This window comes from Rhinatrema bivittatum, chromosome 16, assembly GCF_901001135.1.
Source record: "Rhinatrema bivittatum chromosome 16, aRhiBiv1.1, whole genome shotgun sequence".
Taxonomy (NCBI): domain Eukaryota; kingdom Metazoa; phylum Chordata; class Amphibia; order Gymnophiona; family Rhinatrematidae; genus Rhinatrema; species Rhinatrema bivittatum.
Genome location: NC_042630.1, coordinates 8688161 through 8713773, shown reverse-complemented (window position 1 = coordinate 8713773; position 25613 = coordinate 8688161). Strand labels below are relative to the sequence as shown.

The following is a 25613-nucleotide window of genomic DNA, read 5'->3' as shown; positions in this document are numbered from 1 at the left end:
ATGCCTCGCTATCAATCCATGATCCAAACATGAGCACTGGGTGCAGATCTGGTTGCCCCATCTCAAAATAGGTTAGGCGGAACTAGAAAAGACAATACAGAGAAGGCAACAATGAAGTGGTTACAGCGGCAGGATGCAAACCAGAGAAGTCAGGGTCCAAATCCCACTGCTGCATCTTGTTACTTCACCCTCCATTGCCTCAAGTATAAACTCAGATGGTGAGCCCTCTGGGGACAGGGAAATACCTACAGTACCTGAATGAATCTGCTACTAAATATTTTTATAATATGCTTTGAAGTGTCAAAGGGCAGGATATTTATTTATTTAAAGAGTCTTCTATACCGGTGTTAGTCAAAACATCACCTCGGTTTACATGGAACAAAAGCAACGGAAATTACAAATAACAGGGGAAGGGTAGGGGGTACAAAAAACCAGAAGAAGAGCAGAGAAGCACAGGAACAATTAACAAGTGAACTATAATGTCATAAGAACAGGGTCATAGTCAAATTCAGGTCATGATCCATCACAATTCAATATTCATCAGGGGTGTTGGGGAAAGGCTTGTTTGAATAGCCAGGTTCTGAGCTGGGCTCTGAATCTGGTGATGCAAGGTTCAAGTCTGAGGTGGGTTGGGAGTGAGTTCCAGTGCATAGGTCCAGCAATGGAGAGCGCCCGATCCCTTGTAGCTGTGAGGTGCGCTTTCTTTAGGGATGGCACATGGAGGGACCCTTTGTTAGTGGTCCTTGTCGGTCGATTCGAGCAGGCAAATTGGAGGGGATCTACCAGCCAGTTGGAGTGATGGGAATATAAGGCTTTATGGATAATGGTCAGGGATTTAAAGAGCATGCGGGAGGGAATAGGGAGCCAGTGTAGGTCCTTCAGTATAGGGGAAATATGGTCGTATTTGTGAGCGTTGGAGAGGGTTCTGGCTACAGTGTTCTGTAGCATTTGGAGGGGCTTTAAGGAGGAGTAGGGTAGGCCAAGAAAGAGGAAGTTACAGTAATCCATCTTGGATGCCAGTGTAGGCTGGACGACAGTGCGGAAGTCACTAGCGTGAAGGAGAGGTTTCAGGTTTTTTAAGACTTATATAAATATAATAAGGGGATGGAATGGCTCTCCTATTCAGCTTGGAGAAGAGACAGCTGCGAGGGGACATGGTGAAAGTTTATAAAATCACGAGTGCAGTGAACTAGCAGATAAAATATTATTAGCCATTGCTACTCCTAGGACAGAGTAATAAGAAACGGATCTACCTTTTGGGATCTGCTGGGGTACTTGAGAGGCGGACTGGCCACTGTTGGGGAGGTAGAATATACTGGGCTCAAGGAACTTTGATCTGACCCTGCATGGCATATCTGATATAATTATGTTTAGAGAAGCCACATTACCCAAGAGGCACAGACAACTTCACAAGGACCAGATCCAATTGGTTCAGGTTAACTGTGATGTCACGAATGACTTGGTGCTTGCTGAATTTAATTTGGATATGAGGTCACAACATCCTCACACATCGCTTGAACCCATCAAAACCTTGTTCCTCCTGAGGCAGTGGCTTTTCCTTTCATATGGGAAAGGATTCAGGCTGACAGACTAAGAAAATCCTCAACTTTCAAAGAAGTTGGGCCTACCTACACACAGAATCGGAGAACAAGCATCGTGAGGGGCTGAATGGACAAAACTCGCCTAGAACTCTAGAAAAAGGGCTAGCAGGGACACTTTGGATGATGTGGAGGCCAGAACAGACTACCGCAGAGGTGTGTCTGGCCTGCCCTTAAATCCTCCAGCAAAGAAATTACTGCCATCAGCATCCCAGAGAGGCGTCACACTAATGCATGTAAAACAGACAACTACAAGAGCCAATCTTCATCAGAGCACCATGCAGGCGTCACGCTGATACACATAAAGCAAGAATATAGCATGGATAGCTGAATTCGGAAGAGTTTCTTTAAAAAGAAAAAAAAAAAAAAAAGAGAGAGAGAGGGTGAAGCCACTATTACAAGGTGCACATCTTCTATTCCAAAAGCGTAAAAGTCTAATATATCTGAAGCTGAACAATAAAGAGCGATGTAAAACCAGGTATACGTTTCCACTCAATAGAGCCCAGAAGAAATGTAACAAATAATGTTTAAAAATAAACAGAGCTGCTAAAGGTCCCCAGTGCCTCAGTCTCACCTTGAAAACCTAAAATGGGTCAGGACAGACTTATTGTAAAAATGGCTTAATATTTGAATAAAGAACATGGAGGGAGAGCACCTTGGTCATTTTACTGCTCTGCATCACCCAAAGCAGCCGATTTGTAGTTGGATAATATCCATGAAGGAAACCCAGGCAGATCAGAAAGGTTTCATGAATTATTAATGCTTTTCTTAGTCTCTTTGTGCTGGAAAGACAGCTGGGGGGGGGGGGGGGGGGGGGGAGGGGAAACTTAAGAGAGACATCTACATCATTGCAAGAAGGTTTACAACTTCCACACTCTCCCCAAAAGAAGGGAAACCCCCATATAGTAGCACAGTACCTGATGGCAGAAAGAGACCCAAATAGTCCATCCAGTCTGCCCAGTTCCGTGCAGGTCATCCCCCATGCAGAAATGTTAAATCTAAAGTTATTATGGGTTACCCTGTTTCTTTCCATCCTCTAGCCACTAGGTATCCTCTGTGTTTATCCCATGCCCTTTTGAACACTATTACCGCTCCTGCCTTCACCACATCTTCTGGGAGTTTCATAAAATGACCCCTAGTTCTACAGCTTCTTTGTCATTGAAGAGGTTTGACTCCTGTGAATTCATATCTTTCAGATACTTAAAAATCTGGATCCAATCTCCCTGTCCCTCTTCTCCTCCAGGGTATACATAATTAGGTCCTTCAGTCTCATAAGTTTTTCTGTGTGCACTTATTACAGGATTCCTATTTGCACCCATCCTAAAGGGAGGCATGAAAAATATTAGCTTGCAGGGGGAAAGTATGAAGTATCTGCCATGTAAAAAATAAATTAAATATCTTCTGTTATCCAAAATATATTAAAGCCAGTTGCTATCTATGTGTATCGCATCATGCATGGGGTGTGCTGGTCACCTCACTGGGGAAAGAGGTGCTATTTCCATGCATTTCAGACACATGGGAAAGCTCACTGCTAGAGACTGCTGTATACCTCTCCTTTGTATGGCTTATGATGTTTACAGGGCTGCTCTCTGCATCTAAGCGCAGATAACCCTGCAGCACTCGTTTAGATGATACTTTCCAGGGTCCAGATCTTTTTTTTTTTTTTTTTAAGATGCAGGTAACCACGCCCACAAGACTCCCACTATAAAATCTGCTTGGTCTTTGCATGGGAGCCCACCGGGGCTGAGATAACCGTGCAGGACCCCCCCCTAGGTGACAGATATCATATTTACGTGCATAAAACACAAAGATCTCTAAAGCCCTACTCTGTCTGTGCAGCCAGCGGGGGTTGGGATAACCATGCAGGAAGTGTGCGGATAATAGTCTTGCGGGCCCCCCCCCCGGGACGGGGGGGAGGGGCAGGTAGTCCCATGCAGGGGAGAGGGGGGGAGGGTATTGTTTCATTTCCTCCTTCTGAATGGGGGAGGGGGAGAGTTGAAGGAAGGCGGGAGGAGAAGGGCCTTGATATCCTTTTTTTTTTTTTTTTTTTACCTGTCCTGCAGGGGTTATACACATGGTGCCTCAGTCCAAGGGGTGGTGAGAACCACACCGGCCTCCTGCCAGCCATCTTATCCCCCCACCCCTTCCCACCTCCTCCGGGGCCGCAGCACGCTCGCGCGCCCGGGGTCCCGCCCCTTAGCAACGCCGCCCTCATTGGTGCTCGCCAGCTGGGGCTGTCCGAGCACGCCGATTGGCCGCCGAAGGCCGCCAGTCAAAGCCTCGCTTCCTGTGCGTGCGTGCGCGCCCCCCACACCCACCTTTCCTTCCTGGCGACGGCGAAAGAGAAGGGGCGGAGCCAGAGAAAATGAATAGGCAGGAGCGGTTGAGAGCACGCGCCTTTTAAAAATTATATACCGGGGTGGGTGGGGGAATAAAAAGAACCGCGGCCTAGCCCGTTTCCATGGCCACCTTGAAGCCTGCGTTCCAGTTACCGGCCTAAATAAATATATCCCAACACAAAGGCTGTAGTGAGGCCATGCCTGAGGCAGATAACAGAAATATTAAATGACTGGGGCAAAAGGCCATGAAAAGTGCGGTGGGGTGGGGTGGGGCCGGATCCCAAACCACCTTCTTGTTTTTGGGAGGGCGACTGTAGGCCCAGTTGTTCATAACATTACTTCCTGAGCTTCCCCAAAGAGGTTCTGTTTTCATAAAGTTATGTCCAACAAAAACGTTAATGAGATAAAAAGTCCACATAATTGATATCATTATTATTTGTATAGCACATACCAGATGAAGGCAGTGCTGTACAGCCATAATCTAGTCAAAATAAGCCAAAAACCAAGGCAAACAAGAGGCTTTGAGTTAAGACAGCAGGCCATGACTGCGATTTAGAGAATTGTAGCTGGAAGGGGCAATTCCATTCAGCATCATCCCACAGGCATTGGATCTCTAGAGGGTGGTAGGGTTGTGTGGCTGGGCAGGCCATACGGTCTTTTTCTGCCTTCACATTATATTTGCCCAGGTCTCCCTTATAAAGTTAGTCTGCAGATTTTGGATTAACCTAAAAACTAGACCTGTTTGAGAGGGCTTCAGGCACTATAATAGACATTCATTAGCTTGGGGATGGAGAGGGAGAAGGCAGCCTTTGCTTTAAAACTTACTATTGTGATACTTGGGAGTGCCTGCATCTTCCCGTTTGAATTCAGCATTATAGGTACCCAAGTGAACCTGATAAGGAAACAAAACAAAACCAAACCCCCAAGGACCTGTTTGTTTTAAATATCATGAGTGTTTGATTGTAAACCACTTATTATTTTTCTACTGATTATGCAATATATAAATATTATAAAGAGTCTTCTCAAACACAAGATCTGTTGACAGTTTCGAATACCATAAGAAAATTGTCCTTATTGCATTCTTATTGCATGCTTATTGCATTGTCAACTTAATTGTTTAAGTCTTTTTTTTTTTTTTTCTCCTTTATCTTTTGGTCATCAATGTTACAACGTTATTGTTAAATTTTGAACTTATGTACACTGTTCCAAGTTTCATAACCTTGTTCTATGTAATGCCTTTTGGCAATTTTCATGTTCTGTTTCAATGTAAACCGATGTGATCTTTATTTCATATAGGAACACCGGTATATAAAAATCTAAAAATAAATAAATAAATAAATAAATAATAAATTCTACAGACAATTAGTGCATTTGAGTTGTCTCATGTTTATTTACAGAAAGGTATCATTTGACTTGTGTGACTATTTTGAAGCAACAAGTTGGTTTGGTCCTTATCTTCCCTCCTTTGCACCTCATTTTCAATGAGTGGGTTGTTTTTTTTTTGTTTTTATTTTGTTAGTAAGAATAAAAATGTATTATCATCTCCCCCACAATAAAACCTTGAAAATAAAATAGAAAAAAAAAAGTAAGATTTCTTCTGCGCAATACACGATTTATACAGAACCTCTCATTCGCTTCATAGCATTTTACAATTTAAATATACGAGAAACAAACGTATATCCGCCTCCAGAGTAGAGGGCCTTGCACAGAAAATTAGGAACTAGCTTATGATGTTTCGTTAGCATGAATTGACTCCGAGTTACACACAAGGGGGACAATAACCAACATGAGTACACTTGTGCCACTCCAAGTCGAAAACTGCTGCGGGGACAAACTATCTGTAGGCATTTGTGCCTGCTTTTTATGCGGATACTATTCCCATGATAGTCAACATATGTCCATCTGAAAGGAACGTCTATGCATGTTCATTTTCTCCTCTAAACGCCCATGGGAAGCGCCCCCCCCCCCCCCCCCCCCCCCCCCCAGTAGCTAGAAGTATGTGCTGTGGAACTCCATCCTCCCCCCCCCCCCCCCCATGTACTTCCAGCTGCAAAAAGCGTGGGTAATTTTGTCCAGGTAAATGGCTTATGAAAATCATTCCCCCTGAGTCAGAGAGAGCAGGAGATTAGAAATGAGTCAGACAGAGTAGGAGAGAGAGAATCCTCCCCGGGTCACATGCGGATAGTCTGTGGCTGAGCCAGGGGTTCCCCTGCTTCTAGGCACTAGACGACGCTTCAAGTTTTACGGAACTGGCCAACAACCTGGACCATTTTGTCTTTACATGATGACGTTTCGCTAAAGCAGAAGAAAACCTGTTTCTAAAGGGATTCTTACAAATCTCACTTGCACCAAAGGATGCTGAGGACCATTTGCAAAATATCCATGGAAGATAAAGTTTAAGCAAATGAGCTCTCTCCCCCCCCACGCAAGTTTTATTGGTTGGTCACTGTAAAGCAGGCACTTTGCAGGGATGGATTAAGGATCACAAAATTATTCAGAGTAGTGAGATCGCAAAGGGATTGTGATACATTGCAGGAGGACCTTGCAAGACTGGAAGATTGTGTGGCTATATGTCAGATGAAATATAATGTGGACAAGTGCAAGGTGATGCATATGGGAATAACAACATCGTGTAACCACAGCATGGGTTAAGTTACATATTAGGAGTTACTACCCAAGAAAAAGATCTGGGCATCATAATGGCTAATATACTGAAATCGTCAGCTCAGCGTGCTGCAGCCGGAAAAAAGCAAGCAGAATGTTAGGAAATAAAATGGAAAATGTCATAATGCCTCTGTATCGCTCCATGGTGAGACTGATCCTTGAGTACTGTGTGCAATTCTGGTTGCCGCATCTCAAAAAAATACAGTTGCACTGGAGAAGGTACAGAGAAGGGCGACCAAAATAATAAAGGGGATGGAACAGCTCCCCTATGAGGAAAGGCTGAAGAAGTTAGGGCTGTTCAGCTTGGAGAAGTGATGGCTGAGGGGGGAGATGAAAGAGGTCTATAAAATAAATGAGAGTGCTAGAATGACTAGATGTGAATCAGTTATTTACTCTTTCAAATAACAAAAGGACTAAGGGAGCACTCTATGAAGTTAGCAAGTAGTAACATTTAAAACAAAGAGAAAATTATTTCATTCAACACACAATTAAGCTCTTGAATTCATTGCCAGAGGATGTGGTTACGGCAGTTAGTGGAGCTGGGCTTAAAAAGAACATAAGAACATGCCATACTGGGTCAGACCAAGGGTCCATCAAGCCCAGCATCCTGTTTCCAACAGTGGCCAATCCAGGCCACAAGAACCTGGCAAGTACCCAAAAACTAAGTCTTTTCTATGCTACTGTTGCTAGTAATAGCAGTGGCTATTTTCTAAGTCAACTTAATTCATAGCAGGTAAGGTTTGAAAAATCTCTAGGAGTCCATAAACTTGCTTTATTAAGATGATTTAGGGAATAGCCGCTGCTAGTACTTGCATCAGTAGCATGGAATCGATTTAATGTTTACGTACTTGCCAGGTACTTGTAACCTAGATTGGCAATTGTTGGAAAGAGGATGCTGGGCTTGATGACCCTCGGACTGATCCAGTATGGCAACTTCTAACGATCTTTGGGCCCCAGGCAGAAACCTAGTGAGGGTCTCCCCCAGTCCCAATCCCCTTAATCTGATCCCATACGAGTCTCCTCTGGGCTTCTGACCCTGCCCCATCCACCCCCCTCCTCCCCTTAGTCTACGGCTGATACTTTGATCAGAAGATATCAGACTAATGAACACCCTCACCACATACTTTCCTATAACACCATAATACACAATTTTTTATGCCAATCTCTCCCTACTAGCCACTGTATTGAGGACTACATTTCATGCTGCAGTGAACTTTTAACACAATTCTCCTAAATGCTGAAGAAAGCTGCTGATTATGCTAAGTGGGGGGGGGGGGGGAAAAAAGACTTCTAAATCTGTTTCCCCTAAATCCATGACTTACCCCCGCAGTGCTGTTTCCCAGTGCCCTTGAAAGTCTCTACACTGAAGCTAAAACTAATAGAAGCCGTACAGTGTCCACAGCTTCATCTTCTCCTCTCCCTTAGTTCCTCTGCCCTCAATTCTATAGAATTCCCAAATCGTGAATCTGGAGATAGAAAGCCCAGAACATTTTTACCGAAACGTATACTGATCTCTTAAGCATATATGTTTATTGTGGATAACTGAAAACAAACTCATCTGATATTGGGAAAGGTTACCTTAGGTGTGCAAATGAGGATAAAATCCAGTTTTGTATGCTGTGCACTCAATGGCACCAATTTACTGAATTTTATGTGTAGTTTCTTTGATTGCCTTGCCATAAGTGTCTGGCTTGATGGTTTCTATGTATTTATTAGTTTTATTTGAAACCTTGAGGGGGTCTCATGTTGCTATTAATACGCTGCTTCTCATTCAATAAAAATTATTTTGAAAACAAAAACAAAAAATCCAAGCGATGTCACTTGCCCAGTGTAACTAATTGACATAAACTAAATCCATTTAGATTTGGAGATTTTGAACCTGGTGACTTCTGTGATTTTGTCATTTGGAGGGCTGATGGGTTCAGAGTGGCAGTGACCTAGCAACCTGAAAATACAGCCATGAAGTTTGATTTCACCCCCAACTGCAACATCTGAGCTGGACAGAGCCACTCAATGCTCCCTTCAAGGTTGCAGTCACCCAGTCAACCCGAGATACTGATCCAATCCTGGTTTTGCTCCAGTACATGTATGGCAATGTAGTCCTACAACTTCATGCATGCAAGAGGCCAAAACCAGTACTAGATCAGCATCGTGGGGCTAACCTAGGTCAGCTGAACCTTATTTCTGTTTCTCATCCAAGCTACATTCTGACCTTAATGTAAGCTAATATGAGCCACGGAACCCCTGTGGATTCAATTTTACTATGCTATGTTGATTGATGCAGCCGTATATCATCATAAGTAGGGGGCTGGAGTAGAGCGATTGGGGTGCATCCCAATCCTATTTTCTGATGCACGAGGATTAGGAGCCAAGGAGTTTTTTCCTCTTTGTAACTGGCTCTTCACTACCCCCCCCCCCCCCCAAATCTCTTTTATTCATGTCTCTTTTACTTATGTTTTTTCCTCGCCCCCCCCCCCCCCCCCATAAGCACGGATGGTTACCCCAGGTCACTGCTCCTCTTAGAACAGTGCTGGGACAAAACATAAAGGCATACAATAATATAACCGTGCACTATTATCCTGCAACTCTTGCCTAGCCCCCTGCAATACTGCAATCAGAAGAGAGAATCATGATAATTTAAATTTATTTTTTTTTAAACCTAGGATTCTCAGCAGTGCTTTCACTGGCTTCTGAATGCCACCTACAACCACTAACATGCCAGTAAAAGCATCATGATCCTTGGTAACCAAGAGTTACTAAATGAATGAACATACAATTATCTCATTGTGAGGGCTCTTCCATCACACATCCTCCATTCTTACATCATTAAGAAAAATGTACCCCACCATAACCTTTTAGGAACTGGTATGGCAACATACTTTATTCTTAATTTTTGTATACCCCCACCTGATTCTTTAAGTCGCCAAATGGATTCCACCCTGCCACTTTGAATGCCCGATATAAATGCCCGATTAAATCATAATCAAAACGTCCTCCATCCTATTTAAGAAACCGACATGACGTCATAGCGCAGACAAAATCGTTACCAAATTGTACTCCACCCCAGGTCTGTAAAATTCACGCTGACGTCACACAGCACCTTTAAATCCTGTAAAACGTACGCCATCCCGTCTATTTAAGAACCCGATATGACGTCAAAGCGCATCCTTAAACCAGGAAGCGACTCCCTCCCCCCTTCCTCACACCGGCCCGCTTTCTCCCGTCTATGTCCTTTTCTCTAGCGCCACGAAAGAACAACAAAGGGCCGAGAAATGAATTAAATAATACATAGAGCTGTAAATAAAAACACTGGATGGGCTATTACCTTTAAATGGTGACCCTATGACGTCATCTCTGCCGTGCCTGGGCTTAAGTCACCCTTTAAGGGGGAGTTAAAAAAAAAAAAAGATGGGGGCCGATTTACAGGCAAATGGAAGCATGGCAGCCAGGGAAAGCCGCCTCAACGCAGCTTTAGCACGACTCTGGGGCCCGCCTTCCCCTGCCCCGCAGACGCACACAAACCCTTCCGTCCTCCGCCAATGGCAGGGCGCCGATCCTGCTGCCTGCCTTTCCCTTGTTGACGGCTATTGGTCAGCCTTGGCCGCCAATCAAAATGAGATAGAAAAAGAAGAAGAAGGAGAAAAACTCCAGGAATGCCAGGGAGGGGGAAGGGGCGCGGCTAATGACGTCCGTCGTCAGCGAAGTTAGGTTGTACGCTGACTTCAGGAAGTGGCGAGCCAAAGCGGGCGGGGGTCCTTTACGGAGTGTGAAACGATCTAAGTAGGCTAAAGGGGTGCCTGCATTCAAATGCATTTACATTTCGTTGAATTAATCGGTTCCTACTTGATTCGGGAAAGGAGAAGTAGGGCTCTTTATTTTGCTTTATTTTTAGTTCTCTCAATCCCTCCCTTATGGCCATTTTGATAGGAACATTTAACTTTCCATCAACCTTTGGGGCGAGGCAGGCATACAGTATGCCTGCAAATTGAGATAGTAGTAACCAGTACATTACTAATATGGGTCTTATGTAGCATCTGACTGGCAGATTACATTTTATTTGGACAAGTGCAAAGTGATGCACATAAAGAAAAAGAATCCAGACTATAGGTACACGATGCTGAGTTTCATATTGGAAGTCACCACCACTCAGGAAAAATATCTTGGAGTCACTATGGACAAACAATTCGTTGAAATCATTCGCTGAATGTACAGGGGCGGTCAAAAACAGCAAACAATGTTAAGAGTGTTTTGGAAAATGAAGCAGAGAGTATGATACTGCCGCTGTATGGAGCCAAGATGTGAGCGCTGCTCCAGTATTGTGTGCCGTTCTTGTCACCCCATTTTGAAAAAGACAAAGCGGAACTAGATAAGGTGCAGAGCAGGGCAAAAAAATGATAAAGGGAATTGAGCTGCCCCCTTAAGAAGAAAGGGTGCACAGATTAGGGCTCTTCAGTTTGGAGACGAGATGACTGAAGGGATATGATATCTATAAAATAAGCACAGGGCCCAATTTAAGATTCTGCCACCTAAGGCAGATGCCCCTTGGAAGCTGTGCTGGCACTTGACCCTAAAGCAAGTAGAAGCAACCTCTTCTTTGGCCTGGATATTTGACACCTTCAAAATTTAGCACCCATGCCTAAATCTGGGCCTGAAGGTAACATTTACCATTTCAAACTTTAGTAAGACCAGGGGCCACTCCATGAAAGCGACAAGGAGCAGATTTAAAACAAATTGGAGAAAGTATTTTTTCACTCAACACACCAGCTAGGCTGTGGAATTTGTTACCAGAGGACAAGGGCAAGGTATCTAGCATTACTGGGTTTAAAAAGGTTTTGTACAAGTTCCTGGAGGAAAGGAATGGATCTACTCTTTTGAATCTGTTGGATACCAGTGACCCAGATTGGCCACTGTCAAACTTGGGGTGCTTAGCTCAGTGGACCTTTGGTCCAATTCAACATGTTACATCTTATGTAGCACCTTTGTCTAAAGCACTTTTTATAGTTGTAAAACACAAATTATTAGCCAATTACAGAACATACAAAAAAGTGGAAAACACATGGCAACCCATGCAAGTAACCAGAATAGCACATTTTATTGCAGGATTATCCTTCATGCATGCACAAGGCCACCTTTTAATGGGCCTTATATGTCAACCATTCCTTTTTACCTCTCTGTCAATCGATTCATCTAATAGACATTTTGCCTTTTTCTGGAAGGATTGGCCATATTTGCTTTAGTGTCAAGCATTTTTGGCAGGTTTTATTTCCACATCCTGTTTTTCACGAATCTCATTTGGATTCCTTCGTGGTAGGAATTTATGACTTATTGGTGGCCTCTGTGCTGCATGACTAAACATGCAATATGGGTCACAATCCATGTGGCCATTGTAATGCCTGCGACCTGGCATTCTCTTTTTTTTTGTATTTGTACACACCCTAAGTGGGAAAGCCAATGCTTTAACTGGCGCTTCGGACTGTTGTTCTACAGGGGTAGTGCATATTATCATGTGCCCCTAGCCCCTTCTGTATGTGGGTAAAGCAGATTGTATGTTGAAAACTAGGCAATTTAAGTACTGCAGATGTATTCGCCGGTCTAAAATTGATGCTCCTTTGCTCTTACATTGATTGGATTTCAATCACAATGTCTTAGATTTTTTTCCGATCGAGGTATTAACATGCTGTGCACAACCGGGAATATTTTTGGAGTCATTAATCCGCAGAGAACAGCAGCTTATAAAAAGTTTTTAAAATGTAAAACCCTAGTATCTTCTGGTTGGTTAATCATTTTGGTATGAGCTTACTCTATTTAGTTTTTGTTTTCTTTCAGCTTGCTGATTGGTTGCACCTGTCTCATGCTCCTTCTTAGCAGTTTTTGAATTTTAAATATTACATATTTGTAAGAGTTTGATACTTTGGTATTGAAATCATTCTTGGGAGGTTGTTGCCCTTATTGTTGTGATGATCATGAAGTGCCTGAAAGACGGAATATAAATCAAATGGTATCTTATGTACATTTATGCATTCACTTGTGTTTGATGCTGCTTTCAAATTTGTCTAAAGATTGTGCTTGGAAAGGAAACATTTGGTTATCTGCTAATTTTCTTTCCTTGATTTTTAAGTACAACTCTAAAGAGTTTGGCAATACCTTCATTTTTTGTATTAGCCACTTATAACCAGCTTGCTCTCCTCAATTTTTTTCTAATGGTACAAGAGTGAAGTAATAGAGTGACTCAGTTTCTGGAAGGAGATTTGGAACCCAGCCCCTGTTTTGGAACATATACCCCAATCCAAATGTAGGGTGGTACTTCTGTGTTGTGTTTCTTCCATTTCAGATCAGCAGCACAGGTACCAGAATACTTATGGAGAGTGATTCTTTTCTTTCCTGTTTCAGCTATAATAGTTCAGTTCTCTTTCCTCGGTTTTAGTTGTAGGGGATGGAGTCATCATCATCATACAACAGAAGCTGAAATCCAGACTGTAAATGTACTTCAATCAGGAGGCAGACTCTTAGATCAAGTTACTGCATAGACATGAAGTACAAAGCTTCATGACTTTAGACTATGACCTATCAGTATTAGATCAAGAATACAAAGAATCAGAAAAACATGCAACCCCTCAGTGTTTGCAGGGCCTGATACTGCATTCTTGACACCCAAACTACATGACAGCTTCCAAAGGCGGTAAAGGAAGGTAGAACAATGATCTATTGTTACTCAGGGAGATTAATTAACCCCCTCCCCCCATTGTCTCCCAGGGTCCCTTACAGAATTAGAACTGAAGCACAGGGAGATAACGTGACCTGTCCAAGGGCCCAGAGATACCCAGCCATAGGCCAGCTCAGTTCATGGTAATGTGCTCCTACAACAAAACCACTTCTACCCCATAATAAAGAATTAGTAAAACCTTCAGGCATGGAGGATTCCCTTGCAAACCAACCTCCTTCCCTCCTTAATCCAAGTTCCTTTCAAAAGAAAGAACCAGAGGCAGCAGGTAGTGTTTCGACACCTGTAGCTGTTTAATATGAACAGGAGCAAAATACAGAGCCTTATGCAAAGCTGGAGTCAACAGAGAGAGAGAGAGAGGCAAGTTCCTGAACGATTACTGCACCAATGAAGGCACTAACTCGATGTGTCCCAGGCCCCAGTCCATTTATGTAAGAGGCTAGATAGGAGTCAATCTCTTCCTCCAGCTGAAAAACCAGGCACCGTGGTTCCAAGGCTGGGCCACTTACGACCTCCGACTGTAATCCAGAGAGGGATAATCATGTCTTCTCAGCACATGTGCTTGCCGCTACTTGCGTAGTTGTCATGCTCCTAGAAACCATCCTAAGAGGTTATCAGAGCACAGCAGATGGCAAAATGCTTCTCCCTGGCCCACCATCCCCCCGTGCCAATCATGGCACGGTCAAGCCGCTCTCCATATCCTCGCGCTGACACAGCTTGATTTAAAAACATAAAACTTAAACCCCTTTGTGTGCTTGTGCGTGTTTTATTAAATACAATTCACAAAAACTAGGTTAAAAGGACAAGCAACTGTTAAAATGGAACAGCCTAATGCAGGAGCAGGAAACAGTAATGCCTTATTGGGGTGGCACTGATTTCACAGACAGGGTAATCAAAGTTTGCAAGTGGTCGACAGAATCCAAGGCCACCTCCTGCACAACCCAGCTGTTATGGGACAGGCTTGGGATTTCTGCCCTAGGATCCAGGGTCACATCCTCCCCCCACTGGCAGCGAGGGACGAAGAAGAAAAAAAAAAAAGGCTGAAGGATTAACAGCAATTCCTCACTGGCCCCATGCTGGCACCTTGGTTGTTTTCCCAGATCCTGTTTTTATAATAAAAAAAAAATAAAATAAATGCCATGCTTGGCCCATGAGACCATGAGGGGTTTTTTTTTACAAGTGTGAGACCTGAAATGTGATTTAGCCGCCACCATACTTTTAAAAGATGTTTCATGTTTGTCAAATCCCGCCTGCGGTCCTGCCCATCAGAGTCCGGTGCCTATCCAGGAGGAAACAGGTAAACAGTAACGACTGGAAAAAAAAAATATGCAGAACAAAACAAAATACCCATTTTTTTTTTTTTTTTTTTTAAACAACTATCGCATTATTCCTTCCCTAAAAATATCAGCAATACTTTTTTGTGCCCTGCTAATGCACCTGCCCACTTGAAATGAAAACAAATGTAGCATCTCCCCTCTCTGCATTTTTCCGTTCTGAATTCTGATTTCACGTTGAGATATTTTAGCATTTGAAATGTTTTAAATTGGTCCCTTTACTTAGCCACTCCTGTCGTTAAGTACATGGGCCAGTGATGGTGCTACTGGACTGACCTTCATCAGATCCCCCATGCAGACCTCACCCTGATGCATGTAAACCATGAGCACAGCACGGACAGCTGAAGCACGGTCTTTACTAGAGCTCCATGCGGGGGGGGGGGGGGGACTGATGCACATAAAACACAAATTACAGCACGGACAGCTGAAGAGGGTCTTCATCAGAGCCCCATGCAGGTGTCACATCGATATAAGTAAAGCATGAACACAGCACTAATAGCTGAACCGTGGACTCCGGAAAGGAGAATTTTAAATAAACTGAAAGTGCAGCTATAATAAAAAGGATTCCACATTTACTTCTAGTAACCTTTATAAAATAAAACAATAATAAAAAAAAACAACAATATAGGTAATTAAAAAAATCAGAGGTTAGGATAAAAAAAAAATTAAAAATAAACAAACCCCAGAAACGAGACCAAGAACAAGACATAAAACTCTGCACATACAACAGGAGCTGGGAAGAGGCAGGTTCATTTTAAGAGGGAAGGAGGCCACACTGGGGTTTTAGAGAGCCAGGAGCCTGCAGCAGGGACTGCCCTCGCCAGTACCTCATCCTGCCTCCCATGAAACCGAGGGGCTATCGCTGACCACTTCCCAGGCAGGAGAGACAGGATACTGATGGAGAGAAACATCCCCCATGCTTTAGTCTCTTTTACATGTGTGTGTCATATTATAAACATATATATATATACACACACACACACACATATATATATATAAGTGCTGATAGCACCAACACTAAATATACATATATATGTGTGTATATACACACAAACTGGAGGCAAATGTGTATACAGACATTATATATAATATTTCTACTTTGTTTTTCTGATGGAATATTCATATAGACAGATCTTTAACATCTGTAACAAAACCAGCGTTATATTGGTGTTGCTTTTTTTTTTTTTTAAACAGTACAGGTGAGAGACCTTGAACGAAGCGACTGTGGGTGAAGGTCATTCAGATGCCCTACCCCCTTCTTCAATCCGATGGATGGGCAGAAGCGCGACCTATGGGGGGGGGGGGGGGGGGGATGTGCTGACCTCCTCCCAGGCAGCACTGCCCACTGCAGCGGGGGTGGCAGGGGCAGCTTGGGCTGCAGGAGAGGGGGCTGGGGAGTTCCCATCCTTTTCTCCAGCTCAGGAAGTTTCTGCGCTGGTGGGCCCTCACCCTTATGGATACTTAGATTTCCACCACACAGAGCCTCTGGGGCGGAGTAAAGAAAACTGCTGGGATGTGCCCTGGCACTGCCAGCGATCCAACATGGTCAGACCCAAAGGAAGGGAAAGACTCGGAACATCTGCCGAGCAGGACAGCAGACAGCGCGAGGAGGCAAGGGGTAGGGAGGAGCAAAGTCTCAGCTCCAGCAGCAATCTGAGGCTTCCTATACCCCTCCGCTGGGTGGGGGGAGGGAGGCGGGTCAGGGCAGCCACAGCAGCAACTTGAGTTTCTCCCCCTGCTCCTTCCCTGACCGCTGGCAGTGGGTGCAGATCCTCCTCAGGTGGAAACAAGATGTCAGAGGTCCAGCACCGGGGGGGAGGGGAAGGGGAAGGGGTGGGAGTCAGCAGCAGCCCGAGTCTCCCCCTCCTCCCTGTGGATTCTGGCGGGCTCCAGGTCCCAGCGGCTGGGGTATGGACTGCTGAGGGCCAATTTTTATCCCGTTCGCCTGTGGGAGAGAGAGAGATTGATCAGTGCCTCGAGGAGGGAGATTTATACCCACAGTAACAGGATGGGAGCCCCTTGTGGGAAGCAGGAAACCAGAACTACCTCGTTGTTGACATCAAAGAGGCCTTGCTGGATCTTCTTGTAGATTTCTTTGGCTGTGTCAATAAAAGCCTGAGACAGAGAAAGCGAGCGAGAGACACAAAGAACATGAGCAAAAGGAGTCCGGGAGAAAGGGATGCATGTATACTGCAAGAGGATCCCAGGCCTCGTCTTATTTAGATAATTACCCGACCACGCCCCTGTTCATCCTCTCTTATCACCTCCTTCTGCCCTCCCCCTCCTATTCTCCACAATTCCCTCCTCCGCTCATCGCATAGGCCCTGCCTCCTCTCCTCCTTATCTACAACTACCAAGACTCAGGAAGAAGGCCAAGATGTGGTGATATGACCAAGCCTTCTCCGATATTTAAATATTTTAAAAAGCATAGCCTTAACCAATAGCAGGTGGAGGGAAAAAAACCAAAATAGCAGCTTTTAGTGATTCTGTAGGGTCTTTGGGATTGACCTTGTTGGGCGGAGAATTTAAACTGAATATGAAAATGTTATGGTGTTTGATTTTATTCTACATCACGTAGGAAAATTGGTTCTTACCTGCTGATTTTCGTTCCCGTAGTACCACGGATCAGTCCAGATTCCTGGGTTTAGCCTCCCTGCCAGCAGATGGAGACAGAGAAAGTTTCACAGACACCACCTCTTAATCTGCTGTGCCACCTGCAGCTTCTCAGTATTACCAAGTACCCAAGCATAAATTCTATAACCCAAACTTCTTAATAAATCCACTCTATAAACTTCCCCAGAACAAGCAAACAAAAGAAGAAATTCCTAATTGAGAATTGTAACCAAAGATACGAACGTTTCTGTAAAACACAGAACACCAACGAGAAGACCTGTGCCATTCTTCAGTAATCTTCAGAATCAATATTATAAACCAAATCGAGCGGACCCTTCACATCTCCTCTCCACCCCCGGGCGGGACCTTGGACTGATCTGTGGTACTACAGGAACAAATATTAGCAGGTAAGAACCAATCTTCCTTTCCCTGTATGTACCCAGATCAGTCCAGATTCCTGGGATATACCAAAGCTTCCCTAATATGGGTGGGACTAGGAGAGTCCCGCTTGAACTACACTGGCACCGAAACTGCCGACGTCTGAGGCCTGGATATCCAATCTGTAGTGTCCGGCAAAGGTATGTAAAGACTTCTGTGTAGCTGCCTTGAAAATCTCTTGCGGCGACACAAGCTGACATTCCACCAAGGAGGCCATCTGGGTCCAGGGAGCCCTTAACCCCTCCAGGACAGGACTACCTCAACAGATGTATGCGGAACCAAAAGCTTCCTTCAACAATCACGCCATTGTGGCTTTTGAAGCCTTTTGACCCTATTTTGCAACACTCCATAGCACAAAAAGGTGATCCGACAATCTGAAACTGTTCATAACCTCTAGATAACGCAACAAAGCCCTTCTGACATCCAGACACCTTAATTCTTTTGCGTGAGGTGCACCAACCTCCAGATCAGGAAAAGCCGGAAGCTCTACCAACTGACTTAAGTGGAATGCTTAAACCACCTTCGGCAAAAAAGGCGGGATCGTCTGCAAAGAGACTGCGGAATCTGAAAAAACAGTTCTCTGCATGACATGGCTTGAAGTTCAGACAGCCTTCTGGCTGAACAAATCACCAAGAAAACCACCTTCAAAGTGAGATCCTTTATGATGGCCCTCTTAAGAGGCTCAAACAGCACTTCACACAACACCCAGGACCAAGTTAAGGTTCCAAGGAGGACACACCTTACGAACAGCGGGGTGCATATGCTTCGCACCTTGGAGGAAACGCGTCATATCCGGATGTGGAGCCAGAGGGGGTCCATGAACCTTGCCTCGCAAGCAAGCCAAGGCCGTCACCTGCACTCTCAGTGAACTAAAGGTCAAACCCTTCGCTAGGCCTCTCTGCAAGAAAGCCAGAATCTGTGGTACCGTAACTCACTGAGGGACACCCTCCTGCTTGTGACCAGGACTCGAAGACTCTCCAAACTTGTACATACACCAAAGAAGTAGAGGTCATGCGAGCTCGCAACAGAATAGAAATAACATCTTCCGGGTATCCTTTCTTCCTTAATTGTCTCCTTTCAAAAGCCAAGCTGCTAGACAAAAACAATAGGCCCCTGTCATAGAAGATTCAGTAGATGGCCCAGTCTCAGTGGACCATCCACTGCTAGACTGACCAGATCCGCAAACCAAGGTCTGCATGGCCACGCTGGAGCTATGAGAATCACCCTTCTCGGAATTACCTCTATTCTCCTTACAACCTTGCCCACCAGAGGCTATGGAGGAAACACGTAGGCCAGAACATCGCGTGACCATGGAAGCACTAGGGCATCGATCCCTTCCGTTCCATGTTCTCTTCTGCGACAGAAGAAACGCAGTGCCTTGGCATTCCTCTGGGTTGCCAACAAATCCAATTGAGACATGCCGCACCTGCGAGAAATGAGGGTCATCGCTTCCACTGATAGCTCCCACTCTCTGGGGTCTAATTGCTGTCGGCTGAGAAAATCCGCTTGCACGTTGTCAGACCCCACTATGTGGCCAGATGCTGCTCCGCCCAGAACATCAGCCTCTTCGCTTTCAGAGCAACCACCCAACTCTTGGAACCTCCCTGGCGGTTGATGTAGACCACCATCATCGCACTGTCCAACAGGACCCTGACTGCCCGTTTGCGCATCAAGGGAAGAAACGCCTCCAGAGCCAACCACACCGCTCTCGTTTCTAGGCGATTGATAAACCAAGTTGCTTCCTCTGCCGACCAAAGTCCTTGTACTGACTGGGACTGACACACAGCTCCCCAACAGGAAAGACGCACGTCAGTAGTCACCACGTCCCAGAGGCACCTCGAGGTGCATCCCATAGCACAAATGGTCCCTGCCAAGTCACCATGAAAGACTGGATCTGGCGGACCCTGTACGTGGGAGTGGAAGGTGGAACTGCTCTGGCATCGGATCCCACCGGGATAGCAATGCTTTCTGTAGAGGTCTCATATGAGCAAATGCCCACAGGACCAGTTCCAACGTCGAGGCCATGGAACCAAGGACCTGCAAGTGATCCCAGACTCGGAGCTCTCGGACCTCCAACAGGTTCCGAACTTGAGCCTGTAGCTTGGCAATTCGCTCCTCTGTGAGAAAGACCCTTCCCACTCAGGTGTCGAAACGTGCGCCCAAAAATTCCAGAACCTGAGAACAAGAAACTTGACTCTTGGACAAGTTCACCATCTAACCAAACACTTTCAAGCAATGCAGCACTACATCTACTGCCTGCCAGCAAAGGTCTTCCGACTTCACCCGGATGAGCCAGTCATCCGGTTACGGGTAGACCAGTATGCCCTCCTTCCCAAGGACTGCCGCCACAACCACCATCACCTTAGTGAATGTCCTCAGGGTTGTCACTACACTGAACGGGAGGGCGCAAAATTGAAAAAGCCTCCCCAGGGTCATAAACCAGAGGTACCTCTGATGATCCGGGTGAATCCCTATGTGGCGATACGCCTCTATCAGATCCAAGGACGCCAAGAGCTCCCCGCTTCAAACTGCTGCTATGACGGACCGTAAAGTATCCATTCGGAAACGGGCAACCCTGAGAGCCAAGTTCACCTTTAAACCCAGAATTGGATGAAAAGTCCCTTCCTTCTTTGGTACCACAAAATAAATGCAATAACGTCCTGTCCCCAGCATTCGTAATCACCGTATGATCTGCTTTATGATTAGCTTTTTCTCCGTCGAAGCACAAAGAGATCGCAAACAGATTTCTGAGTGGCAGAGCAAATTCTAAAGCGTAGCCTTGTCCTATCACATTTAGGACCCACTGGTCCGTCGTGATTTTGACCCACTCCTCGTAAAATTGAGTCAAACGACCTCCGATGAGTGGGACTGAGGCAGGGGCCAGCCTCGCCTCACTGCGCAGGCTTGGGCCCACCCCTACTCTGGGTCAGGGTCGTCTCAGCTCGTTCTACGCTCACGAAATGGCTGGTGACAGCGGCCGGCCCGAGAAAGGCGCGCGGCACTCTCTCCACACGCAGCACATCTGCCGGCGGTGCACACTCGGGAGATGCACCCAAGATCGTAGCTCCCCGAAACCCTTCTGCCACTGTCGGGGAACGGCTCCAATAATCTCCTAGAAAAAAAAAACCCGCCCGCTCAGCTAGCAAAAGAGGAAAAAGCCTTTTTTTTGTTTTTAAATAACTTTACAAACCAAGAAACAAAAAAAGGAAGGTTATCTCCAAGCTTCTCTGAAGGGTGGCAGAGGCTTCTCGTCAGGCTCCTGAGGGTGAGGGAACTGGACCACCAGTTGTTACCCCCGGCACGGATCAGTGTGTATCCGCGAGCACGGGAGGGTCCCCAACACCTGCTCGTCCTCCCCTCAAACCGGGAAGGATAGCCCCACCAGGACCTGTAAACACCAAGGAATTTATTAATATTTCGTAGTAAAAAGCCCGACTCAGGCCGAGTTTCGCTCTATCGAGCTGCTTCAGGGGCTGTTGAATAATGAAAGCGGTGTTTGCCTGTATACAGCACCTCATGCGGATGTATGGTCCTTGGATTCCATATATTGTACTAAATAACTCTTAGATTCCTGCAAAAAAGCGTCCTGCATCCACTGCAAGCCAACCAAACATGTTTACCGATCTTCTTCTTCGTGTGTTCGCTACTTGCAATATTGGATCGGTTTCTGGGTTTGTTTCTTTGGACCCACCAGGACCTGCCAACCTCCTGGGAGGGAATTCCTCCCAAAACTGGATTCTTTTATTTATTTTTTAATCCTAGGTACAGAACTGCTGGAGACTGAGAAGTACTGAGGAGCTGCAGGTGGCACAGCGGTGTAAGAGGCAGTGTCTGCTAATCTTTCTCTGTCTCCATCTGCTGGAGGGAAGGCAAAACCCAGGAGTCTGGACTGATCCGGGTACCTGCAGGGAATAGTGGTTTTTCTAATTTTATTGTGCTCCGTTTTGATGTTTATGGGAAAGGCAGGCAACCAAATTTTAAGGAATAAAATCAGATTTCATTCGTCTCCCTCGCTCACTTCTCCTCCGCTCCCTCGCACAGTCCGTGCTTCCCCCACCCCTCCTTAAAGCCTCAACCCTCCCCCCACTTCCTCACCTCCTCCACGTTGGAGGCCGTCTTGGCCGAGGTTTCCATGAAAACCAGCCCGTGCTCACGGGCAAACGCCTCGCCCTCCTCCTTCCGCACGTCCCGCCTTGACTCCAGATCGCTGTGCGCCATGAGCCACGGATAAAACAGGAAAAAAAAACAAATAAAAGGGAGAGGAGAAATCAATCAGCTTCAGCAGACAAGGACCCCCAGGTCATATTGCCGCTACAGACCATCCTAGCATAGCTCTCTCTAAGCTAAATATGAACTAAATGCTGCCGGGCTGCACCCCAGCGATGTCTGCATTTTCCTCCGACACGAGAGAGGGGAGGCAAATTCAAATCTGTGGCAGAGAACTTCCATTACAGGAATAAGTCCCCTTGCCGCACGTTTTCCGCTGGTATGGGGGATCTCACGGAGGGGCCATCGCCATCCATACAGCTGCCACCACAGGAGGTACCAGAGGGCAGGGTTTTGACAACAAAGCGATGCAGCTCGTTAAAAAAAGAGGATCAAGCCAAGTAAGGTTTGCTACCATCTAATGCTTTCTCCTCTTATCTTCCAGGTTGTTTCATTGCCTTCCTCTCTCTTCCCCTGTTGTACTCGTCCCTTCCCCTTGCTCCCTCACATTTCTCTGCACTCCCCCTCACCTCTTGTTTCCAATCAGCATGATCACCATGTTGGAACTGGAGTGCTGCCGTGCATCTTCCAGCCACGACGTCAAGTGATTGAAGGTCTCGCGTCTGGGAGCGTGGGAGGAGAACAGAGGGGGAGAAAACAGTCACTGCAGGTCTCGCAAGTCACTCCCCTCCCAGCCGGCAATCCCTGATGACGTGGTCCGAGAGCCCCGTCTCGTTTCCTCTCATCAGCTCTGCCTCCCCCCACTCCTGCATGCGGCTTGTGAGGCCGCGCACACGAGCAATCTGCGGTGGCAGGAAAGCAGTGAGGTCACAAAGCCCTCGCTTCACTGTGACATCACTCATTGCTGTGGCTAAAAAAAAAAAAAACAACCCCAAAAAACAATTTTACCCCCCTTCCCTCCCCCTAGCCATAATGAGCTTCGTCCAAGATAACGCAGCAGTGCCAAAGGCACCAGGGCCTGGAGGAAATACTTCAGTTCTCCTTTTTAGATGCCCTCTGTCCTGATGCATTCTGGTAATTGTAGTGCAAGTGAAAGAGACATGACAACAGATCCCACAATGCACTATCAGGTTTTTTTTAAGTTCAAACATTGCAGGAGCTGGGACACTTGGGCTGCAGTGCATCCGAGAGCTCACAATGCTCCTCTAGATCCGGGGTCCAGAATAAAGCGCGCTCAGGCTTTTCCTTGCAAACACTTTCTCTCTTTGAGGGACCCTTGTTAATGAGTACACACTGCAGAACTTACCTTGTGATGTCGTAAACCAGCAGGGCCCCAGCTGCCCCTCGATAGTACGATCGTGTGATGGAGCGAAATGACTCCTGTCCGGCCTTCCAGATTCCAGCGAGCAGCAGAGATAAACAAAGAGAAAAACTGTTGCTTGCATGCTCCATCCCTATGCCCTCACCTTCAAAGGAAAATGGGTTCTCACCTGCTAATTTTCATTCCTGTAATACCACAGATCAGTCTCCATCTGCTGGTAGGGATGCATAAACCCACTGGTCTGGACTGAGCTGGGTAATTGTATAGTACAGGCTGTGTATTCCTGCACCTGTCTCCTGAGCCCTCCTAGAGGTCATAGGTTCTGTACTCTTATGGCCATTCTCTGAGCCCTCCAGTCCTAGAGGTGACAGGCTCTGTATCCCTGTGCCCATCCCCTGAGCCCTCCAGATGACAGGCTCTGTATCCCTGCTCCCGTCCCCTGATCCCTCCAGTCCTAGAGGTGACAGGCTCTGTATCCCTGCGCCCATCCCCTGATCCCCCCAGTCCTAGAGGTGACAGGCTCTGTATCCCTGCACCCATCCCCTGATCCCTCCAGTCCTAGAGGTGACAGGCTCTGTATCCCTGTACTCATCCTCTGAGCCCTACAGTCCAAGAGGTGGCAGGCTCTGTATCTCTGTCCCGCTAACAGAAACATAGAACAGCAGATAAGGACTATATAGCCCATCCAGACTGATCATTTATAAGATGCCAGGGAAAAATTCTACTTTATGGTTTCTACCATTTTCTGGTCCCCAAGACATATCTTGATTTTGTTTGCAGGATTACAGCTCTCTGATCTCTTACCGTGTCCCAGATTTGCAGTTTGATCTGTTTCCCATCGATGTTGATCATGCGAGCTCCAAACTCAACACCTACAAAAGGGAAAGTGGCGTGAAAAGGGAGGGAGAGAGCAAGGAGGGAAGCAGAATGAAGGGGATGAACATCTGAAATAGCACATGTTAATCCTGCTGTGAAGCATCCTCTTACGTTTGTACTACTTTTTGCCCCAACAAAGTAAGGGCCTGATTTACTAAGGCTCTTCTCCCATTCTAGGCTATGGGAAAAATGCTTAGTAAATGCTTAAGCCATAAGAAAGTAGATGACTGCAGAGAAAGGCCATCAGGTCTGTCAAGTTATTCTTGTTAATAATGTGGTTTTTCCCTCATCACATCAGAATAATTCTTACCAATAGTGAGGTCATGGACAGGCTGGAATCTCTTATCTGTGAACTGGAGGAGGAGGCAGGACTTCCCCACACCTGTTGGGTGGAAAGTATACACACATCCCAATATTACACATCGACAGGACAAATATTGCCCCATGAATATACACTGATGACCAGGCTTCTATCACAGCACAGTAGCCCCTTTACCCAGGATCGTCACTCTCCAATAAATGACGGCTCCCCTTATCGCTCTCTGTGATATATGACTGCTGTTATATTTATTTAATCAACATCTACATATTGCCTTTCTGTGCACAATGTGAGTCAGGGATGTTACATAGTAACAAGGAATACAGTGAACAAAACAGACCCTTTCATTCCTGTCCTTCTCCTGATATATGACAGCACCACATCCAGAATACACTCCTTCTGATAGCATTATAGCCCCCTTTATCCACCCTGTGCTGTAGGACAGAGCTAGAGCCCCCTTTATCCCTGATCCTCTCCTTCAACTATACAATAGCACCTTTCCCCCTCCCCTTTGATATAGGATAGTGCAATCGGTCCCCCCTGATCCTCTGATAAATGACAGCACTATAACCCCCTTCTCCTCCTCCTGTGCTATAGGGCGGTGCTATAGCTTCTTTTATCGCTGATCCTCTCCTTGTACTGTAGATAGCACTGTAGCACTATCTCTTTCTCCTCTCCCTGTGATATAGGATAGTGCTATAGTTCCGTCTGATATATGACAGCACCATAGCCCCCTCCTCTATGCTATAGCTCCTTTATCCCTGATCCCCTCCCCCTTCTCATACCGGTGTCCCCGATTATGATGTATTTGAAAAGAAAGGCGTAAGACATGGCGGTGATTCAAAGACCCCCGTCGCCGGCTCCTTCCCTCTCCACTCCCGGTTCCGAGCTCCGACCGCTCCTGCTAGTCCCGACTCCCAAGCCTCTCTAGCCGGAGCCTCCGTACACCACTCTATAATCTCTACTGCTCCCAGGGCCGCTCTAGCCGCAGGCTCCGACGCCGCCGGAGAATCTCGAAGGCACCCGGGAACATTCTAGCCGGAGCTTCCGTACACCAAGCCGCAATTTCTACTGCTCCCGTTGACTCTCTAGCAGGTACTTCCGTACACTGCTATAGAAACTCGACTATTCCCGGAAAAGGCCCTCCCGGAAGCCACGCCCCTCTGCTTTTTTTTTTTTTTTTTGTTTGTTTAAGCTTTATTGCAGCGTGCAGGTTTCTGACA

The 25613-nt window shown here is 46.0% G+C and overlaps 2 protein-coding genes across 4 annotated transcripts in view; both read right to left on the bottom strand.

Moving 5' to 3' along the window:
* Positions 1 to 10071, bottom strand: part of CHD8 (chromodomain helicase DNA binding protein 8) — a 51920-nt gene extending 41849 nt beyond the window's left edge. For 2 of the 3 annotated variants that reach the window (XM_029580136.1, XM_029580138.1), the window contains exon 1: positions 9927 to 10071. The gene's annotated coding sequence lies outside the window, so the exon portion shown is untranslated. Of the gene's footprint in view, positions 1 to 3650; positions 3777 to 9926 lie in introns of those variants that run through there. The other variant, XM_029580137.1, reaches the window with a different exon arrangement.
* A 4586-nt stretch (positions 10072 to 14657) lies between these two features.
* Positions 14658 to 25506, bottom strand: RAB2B (RAB2B, member RAS oncogene family). The gene is made up of 8 exons (XM_029581279.1): positions 25176 to 25506; positions 24382 to 24453; positions 24000 to 24067; positions 23181 to 23263; positions 22444 to 22536; positions 21803 to 21914; positions 16703 to 16771; positions 14658 to 16601 (listed from the first exon to the last, which is right to left on the bottom strand). The coding sequence occupies exons 1-8, from the start codon at positions 25219 to 25221 to the stop codon at positions 16497 to 16499; spliced, it is 648 nt and encodes a 215-aa protein (XP_029437139.1). The 5' UTR covers positions 25222 to 25506; the 3' UTR covers positions 14658 to 16496.
* Positions 25507 to 25613: the final 107 nt, after the last annotated feature.

What these genes read in the sequence shown, in the direction of transcription:
- RAB2B (XM_029581279.1), bottom strand. Translation starts at nt 25,221, where the DNA reads ATGTCTTACGCCTTTCTTTTCAAATACATCATAATCGGGGACACCG. An exon ending in CATCATAATCGGGGACACCG is followed by an intron (nt 24,454 to 25,175) that starts GTATGAGAAGGG and finishes TCCACCCAACAG; the next exon opens with GTGTGGGGAAGTCCTGCCTC. An exon ending in TCTTTGATGTCAACAACGAG is followed by an intron (nt 16,602 to 16,702) that starts GTAGTTCTGGTT and finishes TCTCTCCCACAG; the next exon opens with GCGAACGGGATAAAAATTGG.